We start from the raw sequence: 10247 nt of genomic DNA, 5'->3' as shown, positions 1-10247 counted from the left end.
GTGCATAGTACTAGTATGTATGTCAAACATAATCATGAATCCACAGCAAATATTTTTATCTCTTATTTTTTATGTTTTTGGAACGTCTAAGATAACAACTTTACCTGCACATAAGCCATGTTTTTTTATTTTTTATTTCAGGATAGGATCTGGTCTGCTGGTTTATTATTTTTTACATTTTATTATAGGAAGTTTACTCATTGAAGATAAAGAATATTATTTTCAATAATAAAGAATACTTACAACTGAAATATCCAGTATATTTATTACATAATCATCACACGGTTTAACATTTCTGTGCTTCAAGGCCTAAATTTACACTTGTGACTGGAGGCGGTAAAAACTGGAAGTTGAGCTGTGGTTTTACTGCACCCTGACCACCCTCCCCCCCCAAACCCAACACATAATTTTCTACTTCTTTCATTAATAAACAGTTTGTATTTGATATGAAAAAACAAAGAATTAGAAAAAAAAAAACTATTTACACAAAACTTTGGTAAGAATACATTCACAAAACTTACAAATGCTCCACACCCCTTATTCATACTATGTCATGGTGCGTAATATTTCCTCACAGTGATAAGGATGGATCCTTGTTTCATCTAATAAAGGTTCAATAACGTGGCCACAGTACTTTTACTTCTTGCCTTTTCCTCCCAGTACAAGTACTACAATCAAACCAATGAGGAGCAAGAACATTGCAACAGATAACAGAACAGTAATCACAACCATTCCTCCACTGCGAGCAAAAACAACTGGTAGGGTATTAGACACTGTAATAAGAGAGAAAATACACATAAAATTATTTTTTAAGCATGTATGCTGTTTATACAGTTAATTATTCTAGTACAAAATAGGCAAATGTACAGAAATATCACTTAGAAGAATGCACAAGATATAGGGGACAGCAGAGTGGCTTAGTGGTTATCACTTCTGCCTTGCAACTCCTGGAGCTTCCAGTAAGGACAATATCTGCATGGAGTTTGCATGTTCTCCCTGGGCTTACATGGGTTGTCTCCCACATGCCAAAGACAGGGAGGAATTCATCTAAATTGACCCTAGTTTTTGTATGTATGAATGTGAGTTAGGGACCTTAGAGCGTAAGCTCATTGAGAGCAGGGACTGATGCAAATGTACAATATGTAAAATGATACCTAAATTGTTGGCGCTATATAAATACATGTAATAAATATACTTAGTAATCATGATGACCTAGTCATACTCAGAGTATGATAACCATTCTTATAGGCATAAGTACTTTTAACAATGATATAATTATGGGAACAATTAAAACTTGAACCCAGTATTGACAGGAGCGTGATGTCCACATGACATACAGAGCACTACACCAGTCAAAATAATAGGATATTGTAACTCCTGGCCATAAGAGCTTTGGAGTTCTTTGGAGTTAAAATTTACCTCCAGATTGCCATTATGCCTCACATAATAAATACACACACACATTATATATATATATATATATATATATATATATATATATATATATATATATATATATATATATATATGTGTGTGTGTGTGTGTGTGTATATATTATTTTTTTCTTTTTATTATTTTTTTTTCCCCCAGAGGATACTACTTATATACTGTATGTTACTTAGGAAAGTACATTTTATTTTACATCAGACATTTATCGAAACAGACATTTATCAAAACAGATTACCAAAATCAAGGTTTTCTTTAAAATAGTTACATTCAACAACGAAATTATAGAATTAAGGGACAGGGTAGAAAGCAGTCCTGAAAACTGAAATAAAAGGACAGAAACTATATAGTTACAGCATCTATACCTACAAGCATCTATATACACACACATGTATGATCTATGAATGTGTACCGTGATAGTGATAGACAGAAAAAAAGGAAAGAGGAGGCAAGAATAGGGTGATAATAATCTGTTCTAGTGTACTTACAGCCATTAAGTGTAGTAAAAGTAACTGCTGAAAACTGTGTATTGTTGATCACATAATATGCCCTGCAAAATGACAAATTACATTTTGTATGTTAATTGTATGTAATGCAGCTGTTTTTGTCATGCAATATTGTATATTTTGGTGTTATATTTCTTAGGATCCAAATATATTCTGTTCTCCTATGCAATATAATACCCTTCCAGTTGGAGAAAAAAAATCTTCTGGCACCCAAGACCCCACCCTCAAATTGAGAAGAATGGAATTTCTTCAATGTATATACAAATGTACAGTCCCTAGGGTTACTTGTGCTTTGCTTTGTGTACCAGGAATGACATTAGTGCATCTGATAAAGATTGGGTGAGTGTTACGCTGACAGCAGAGCTCTGGTGAATATACTGGGGCAGCTGCCTCTGCCAGTTTGACAGCTCGGTCCTGTCTTTTAGTCTCCACATTCACTAGGACTCCAGTACAGAGGTGCGATCTGCGATCACAAAATGTGGTGCTCAGTAGCAGGCCACTGTGAATGGCCCAGATGCTACGTGATCGCTGTGCAATCACATGATACCTTGTGAATAACAGTCATGAATGTAATTCATTCACGACATCATTGTTTACTGCTGTGTGTGATCTGTAATTGGTCACCAGTGATCACATGGTATCTTGGCCAATCTTAGAATCCTGTACCATGTGATTGCTGTGGCCACTCACAGCAGCACAATATTAAACAATAGGCCATGATTGAAAGCCATTCATGACAGTTTAAACGATTGCTGTTACAGTGATCACCACTGTAACAAGCAATAACATAAAAAAAAAAAAAAAAAAAAAAAAAAAATGGTGACACTGAACTCCTCTGATGAATGTATGTAAAAAAATAAATAATAATATCGAAAAAAAAGGATGTTAAAAAAAGTTGTTTTTTTTTTTTTTTTTTACATACTGTCACTAGCCAGTATCACCACCATACCAGTCATATGATAACACTGTACTGTACTGCACTGGTGACAGTATGAAAAAGTAAAAAAATATTGTGAAAATTTACGATAATTTCTTCATTTTCCAAAAAAAAAAAATAAAAATAATAATTTAAAAAACTTTCCACGCCTCTTACTAAATACCTTAGACTGTTTGCTTTCCAAAAAGGGGTCATTTGTACTGTACTAGCACTTTAGGGCCTCAAGAAATGAGATAGACCATCAGTATATCAGGATTGATCATTTTTCAAATATATATACCATAGTATGTAGACTCTGTCACACAGACTAAATAATACACTGATTTGGGTTATTTTTACCAAAGAAATGTAGCAAAATACATTTTAGCCTACATTTATGGAGAAAGACTATTTGCAAAATTTTTCACCACGTTCCAGTACAGTCTAGTGCAGAAAAAAAATGCAGCATGTTCTAGTTTTTTTTTTGGAACTGTAATGCCCTGGAACTGACCACACCGAGGTGAACTATGCCATTGAAGACCATATAACCTGCTTTTCATGTGGTTTTGATGGAGAAAAAAAAATGCACTGAACTGCATGTGGTTTGAACTGCCCCTTAAAGATAATACAGATGCTTTATATTTTTAATTCTGTATACAGTTTCTAGTTTTTGATAGAAATGATCATATTTATACATATCAAGAGAGAAAGAAATAAAATATACAAATCTAAAACAGCAATGGAACCCACGTGTATTGGGTGTTTGCAGTCAGGTTTGTAACTTGGTAACCCACGTTGACGGTCTGCGTGTTGCCAGACTGTGAGTCGCTAATCACAACAAGGTCACGTTTCAGGCGGCACTGTGGTGTCGTAAGGTTATAAACTGCAAAAAAAATGTGTGAAATATTTTTCATTTAGTATTGTTAAAACAGGAGGGTAAATCTAAAAAAAACATGCCTTAAAACAAGGCAGACACTATTAGTTGGACCACTCATAACATGAAATAACTATCTAAAAGAAAACGTTGGAACATACAGTGCCTGATACACTATTATTGCTATTACTGCCCTAATTAAAAAAGAATAAAAAAAATAACAGTAATAGTTAAATAGTCAATCAGCAAACATTATTCCAAATTTTATAGATCAGTCATAAACAGCCTGATACTGTATTTCTAGGTAAATGATAGGGGCTGGTCCAAGGCACGAATTGGCCTAGTCTGCCCATGCAGGAGTTACCAGGTAAGTGCCAATAAGTGTACACATGCTTATTATGGCAATATTGTAATATGATAAAATATCAGAGGCTAATTAAAACTGTTCCTTTTCTCATTCTTTTACTGATAATTTCCAAAAGAAATAGAAAAACAAAACATCAGATTAGGACTCCTAGGAATCCTGTACTGCAATCCTGAGCCATTGATTCCACCACTTTCCCAGTCACCGACCTGTAGCCAGTATGCATAGCAGGATTTCAGCATTCATTCATCACTTAACTGCATACTTCTTCCAGTTCCATGAATAGCAAAATAATAAAGCCAGTAGGCCAGTATGGCAGCCAAAAAGCTAATACTTTCAGGAGTTTATGTAACGGCAGCTTCTATATTCAGGATGTTTCCTTTATAAACTACATAATATACTTACTGGTATTTGAATCTTGGCCGACTTGGCTGACATTAAGCTGTGCTTGCTGCAATGAATATTTACATGAGGTAGGAAATGCTATAATTACAGATGTGCTCATAAGATTTCCAATGATCCCAGTAGCTAGAAGAGTGGGATTGTCTTCTGCAAGAAAGAAAAAAAAAATGGTTTAGTGTACTTCCAACACGCTAGGATCCTCCATCCATCTAAAGAGCTGACAGTTTACAGTTTAACTTACTTCCTTCACCTGCGTTAGTTGGAAAGAATATGTTGTTAGAGCGTATATACAAGTACCATAGTACCATAAAGGAGTCCTGGGCACTCACCAGTGCTTGGCATTCCAGAAATATATTCTGAATAGTCAAACTCAGCAAAGCACACTATCCTCATTACATGTCCTGGTCTATAGTGTACAGTATGCTTGTGCTGACACTCTTTCACATACCATTCACACAGCGGTCCTCAGACCCAACGTAGAAGATGTCTGATGGCTGCTGAGATGCCCTAAAGTGGTAGTAAACCCAAAACCAAAAATTTAAAATATTGCAGCTTACTAATTATTAGATATGGTGAGTACGATAGTTTAGTTTTCCTTTTTTAGGATTTCTTCCCTCGGTTTGCTCCTGGTGATCTGGCCACTGACACCCTTACTGTATTAGAGTGCCTCCATTCTGGATGAAGGAGCACAGGGGGCCCCTTTGGACAGCAGCATTGTCAGATAGCCTCAGATAGCAATAAATAGCCTACAGAGGTTTTAACCCTCCCTACTCTACCCAAATTTTAAAAAAAGTTCTCTTGTGCTACAGCTAAACTTGAAGTGCAGATGGAGAAAATAATATTATCGCACCTAGTCTTTATTAAGCCCAAGCATATATTATTTAATTATATGGCCAGTATAAGTTAAAGTGACACTAAACTGTAGTTTTAAAAAAAAAAAATTATATTCAAGTATGTATTCTTAACTCAAAAAGTCCCTTCTATTGCTCTCAGCCTCCTCCAAATCTCCAGATTTTCTTTTTGCTGCTGTGATCGAACTTCCTGTTAGAGGGTGGCTACCTTCGTTCTCTATGGTCCCACTGTGTGTAGGATCGTGGCCACCCTCCTTTGCTCACTTCCAAGATGAACTAAAGACTATGAGATGTGTAATGTGCATAGAGCAGTGCACATGACCACACCCAACTTGAACTGCTTGTTCCAAACAAACAGAAGTAAAGGGGAAAAGGAAAGGTTCCAGAGCTCACTGAGGACATTCCAAGGAGGTAGAAATGATTTAGGCTCCATTCACATCACGGCGTTCCGTTTTGCGGGCGGAATGGCCCCGATTGTGCCCTCGTTTCGGAAACGCCGCAAATCGCAGGACACTCTTGCAATCCGGTGCAATTTTGCTGTGATTGTCACCTGCCGAATCGCAATAAAATCTCTGTAAAAACGTGCAAACAGAATCGTGGGGCGCCTGGCGCCCAAAAGAAGTTCTTGTATTTCTTTTGGGCGTCTCACGATTCTGTTTGTGCGTTTTTCCAGCAATTCCTCGGGCAAAATCACGCTGCGATTTGGTGCCATTCAAAATAGCCGGGATCGCAAGGGTGTCCCGCGATTTGCAGCGTTTCCGAAATGCAGGCAGAATCGCAGCGACTCCACCCGCAAAATGGAATACCATGGTGTGAAAGGGCCTTAATGAAAACCAGATTACAGGGCCATTACGTAGTAGATGCATATGGATTATATTTGGCGAATAAGGATATCGTTCAGACAAAGTTAATTATTACAAGTACAATATTATATTTTATATACACAACCATAAAATCAATAGGTAAAGTCAGATAAGAAATATGCACAAATCGATCTGAAACATAGTTGTAAAATTTCAATACACATTTAGGTCTCATGCACACGGGGCATCTGAACCAGAACTGCTGGAAATGGTGGCAGAATTAACGCACTAAAAGCTGTGTATTGCACTATGCATCTAGCGTTTGGACATAAATGCATTCTATTAATTTATTCTGGCTATTGGAATGCATTAACGCTCAACGCTATACATGTTTAGCGTTTACATGTATTTAGGCGCATTTTTTGTGTAGGTCGGCCCCGCACTTACCCCATCTAGGTCACGGGCAGCATCCTGCGTATCCTCCTCCTTGGCGGCAGCTTCCTCCGCGGTTTTCCTCGGCACAGCGGCCAAAACGATCGCCTCTTCTCTCGGCCAGTCAGGTCTCAGGACCCGCTTCCTGATTGGCCAGAGAATCAGGAAGACATTAGTGAATATTAATTCGTTAATGTCACACAACTGGGTGGGCGCAGGGCGCAGTGCTCTGCACTCCGAGCCCACCCTTTTTTTTAAGCGAATTAGAGCCTCAGACTCTAATCATGTGCTTCAAAAAAAAAACAAAAAACCCATTGGAATCCAAGCGTCCAGCACCCTGCATGTAGATTAGGGGCCAGGCGCATGGATTAGGGGGGCTGCACCCCTTGTGGACGGGTCGCCACTGCTCTTCTAATGAGCCTGTAATGTCTATGTGTACATGGACACATAGGCTTATATAGAAATGCTTTTACAGGCCAAAAAAAAAAAAGAAAGCTCAATGCCTGTACTAGCATTGTTTCTTTAAGCTCTGTGTGCATGAGGCAGTGGCGGAATTATAAGAGTCACAGCAGTCGCACTTGCCCTGGGCCCTGCAGTTAGGGTTGCCACCTCATCCCTTTAAAACCGAACACATATTAATTACACAGGTTCTGTGGCCGATTAAGGTGGTAATTAAACTCACTTGGTGCCTTATCTGCATTAAATTAGCCTCAGAACCTGTGTAATTCATATGTGTTCAGGTTTAAAGGGATGAGGTGGCAACCCTACCTGCAGTTCCGCCACTTCAGGGGGCCACCGCTGTCACCCCCCCCCCCCCCTTAGCACCACCACCGCTGCCACCACCCCTCAACACCACCACCGCTGTCACCCCCCCCTCAGCACCACCACCGCTGTCACCCCCCTTCAACACCGCCGCTGCCACCCCCCTCAACACCACCGCCGCCACCCCCCTCAACACTACCACTGTCACCCCCCCTCAACACCACCGCCATTGCCTCCCCCCTCAACACCACCACCCCCTCTCAACACTACTACTGCCAGTATCAAAATTCATGCTTTATCGGGGTGGGGCGCCCCAGGGGGGCCCCCCTTCATGATTTCTTGCACTGGGGCCCTGAAGTTTCTAGTTACACCTCTGGCATGAGGCCTTGCAAAAAACTACAAATACTTATATCTATGCATTTCCAGGAATGTTGTTGATTTGTATTTTACTCTGTACATTTTACATCCCTTTAAAAAAACACTGATGTGTTTAAGTTTTGCTTATTTTAGCCTACAAAAAAAAAAGGATTAAAGTATTACATACCTTGTTTAATTAGATCTCATTTAATACAGAGTAATCTGTGAAATCACAATAAATACATATACTGTAACATGATAGTTTTTAGGAGGCTACACTGTCAACCAGGGCTTTTTTCAGGGGGAACTTGGTGGAACTCAGTTCCACCACCTCTGGCTCAGACCCTTTGGTGCCTGCTCACCACAATCACTTGTAAACACAGAAGTCTGGTTTCTGTGTTTACAAGTGACAGCTCTGCACTCTGTATGCAATGCAGTCCTGGTATTTAATGCCCCTTTAAGACCCTCCTACTGTTTTCGTGAAATTTGACTGAACACACCCACTATTTGATGTGATTTGGAGGGTGTGTGTAGGTGGAGGGGTTTTGTGGGGCCGTGGTTAAGTTCCAGCACCTATTGTTTGAGAAAAAAAAGCCCTGCTGTCAACATACTATTTTCTGAAGTAAGTTTTACATATACAAATGGCAATACAAACTAAACACAATAGTATTGATTTACAGAAACTGGAAAGTGCAAAATCAGGTGCAGTTCTGCATAGAAACCAATCAGCTTCCAGGTTTTATTGTAATAGTTTAATTGAACAAGCTGAAGTTAGAAGCTGATTAGATACCACGCACAGCCCACCAGATTTTTCACTCTCTAGTTTTAGTAAATCAACCTCAATGCCCCTGATATATTAAGGAGTAGAGCATTTTTCATTTTTAAAGTGAATTTTCACTTTGCAAAGAATTTGTACCGGTCTTAGTGAATGAGTTTAAACAAAGTAAAAATTCACATTGCAAAGAATACCTAATCTGGATTTTTTCCTCGTAGATGATTGCAGTCAGCACTTTATCCCATTTAGTAAGTGAAAGTCCACCACAAAAAAAATGAAAATAAAAAAAAACAACTAATAAATAAAATGTAAAAACAATAAATAATATAGGTTTGAACATGCTCTGCTTTAGTAAATCAACACTACCATCTGTAACTATAGTAAACAGGACAGCTATAGAAAAAAAAGAACAAATATTCAAACTTACGGGCATAAGAGGTACAGATAAGCAGGAGAAAAACGGAAAGCCCCAGAAGCTGCATGTTGACTCCAGGTAGTTCCACCTGTTTCTAGTGTGTCTATAAAGTGAAAAGCCAAATAATGAGTTTCACCTTTCCTGGACGGACCAATCAAGGTGTAGTGGGGGGAAAGAATGTGGCCATGCCGGAAATTCTCATCTACAAACACACCCTGACCTGAAACACTGTACCCTCTGCTGCATATCTTAGCCTGGTTTCCCTACAATCTTTATCACTTTAGAGATTTCTGCTATTTTAAGAGTACTGATGAAAGATAAAAACACTGGTCCAGCTACGTGACTTACTGCATTTTTAATGTTTTCAGACCCATTGCGAGGGTAGCGGTCTGTTGAGGTGCATTACTGCATTAGCACTAACATTCCATATTTGTGTTAAGGCAACCCATTAGGTTTGAACATACTGTAGGTTGAAGTGAAAATTTGAATATCAGACACGTGCCTTGTGGTGGGCTGCAACACAGGTGCATTTAAGGCTATTGTACGTGAGTGTTGGGTTCCATTTTAAGTGCATAGCACTGCAACACAACGCACATCACATTGTGTTCTATCATGCACATTTAACCGTACATTATTGCAATGTACAGATGTGAGGCCAGCTTTGTAAGAATTACATTTTGTACAAATATGTGAGATTTCTATCATAGCTAAATTAACTTCACTCCTTAAAACACCTTCCTCTGTAATGCTTCTGCCCTCTTCAACAATTGCAGAAAAAAATGTTTTCTAATAGAACATACCTTTTTTATATATATTTTTTTTCAATTCTCCAATTAGTTCAAGGAATTGTCTGTATACCTCTGTGACAGGATTGTATTGAGGCACAGATCTGGGGAAGGGTACAGAAACATTTCTGCAGCATTGAAGGTCCCAATTAGCACAGTGGCCTCCATCATCCATAAATGGAAGAAGTTTGGAACCACCAGGACTCTTTCTAGAGCGGGCCGCCCAGCCAAACTGAGAGATCGGGGGAGAAGGGCCTTAGTTAGGGAGGTGACCAAGAGTCCAAGGTCAAGCTTTTGTCTGTGGAAAAAGAAGAACCTTCCAGAAGAACAACCATCTCTGCAGCACTCCACCAACCAGGTCTGTATGGTAGACGGGTCAGACAGAAGCCACTTCTCAGTAAAAGGCACATGACTGCCTGCCTGGAGTTTTCCAAAAGGCACCTGAAGGACTCTAGACCATGAGAAACAAAATTCTCTGGTCTGATGAAACAAAGATTAAATGCTTTGGCCTGAATGGCAAGTGTCATGTCTGGAGGAATCCAGGCACTGCTCATCATCT

General features: G+C 39.1%; 1 protein-coding gene across 1 annotated transcript; it reads right to left on the bottom strand.

Annotated features, from left to right (window-relative positions):
• Positions 1-246: 246 nt before the first annotated feature.
• Positions 247-9062, bottom strand: UPK2 (uroplakin 2). The gene is made up of 5 exons (XM_073602447.1): positions 8916-9062; positions 4512-4655; positions 3619-3751; positions 1935-1996; positions 247-773 (listed from the first exon to the last, which is right to left on the bottom strand). The coding sequence occupies exons 1-5, from the start codon at positions 8968-8970 to the stop codon at positions 637-639; spliced, it is 531 nt and encodes a 176-aa protein (XP_073458548.1). The 5' UTR covers positions 8971-9062; the 3' UTR covers positions 247-636.
• Between the last annotated feature and the right edge of the window lie 1185 nt (positions 9063-10247).

This window comes from Aquarana catesbeiana, linkage group LG10 (assembly GCF_042186555.1).
Source record: "Aquarana catesbeiana isolate 2022-GZ linkage group LG10, ASM4218655v1, whole genome shotgun sequence".
Lineage (NCBI taxonomy): Eukaryota > Metazoa > Chordata > Amphibia > Anura > Ranidae > Aquarana > Aquarana catesbeiana.
This window is presented reverse-complemented; position numbering and strand designations above follow the sequence as displayed.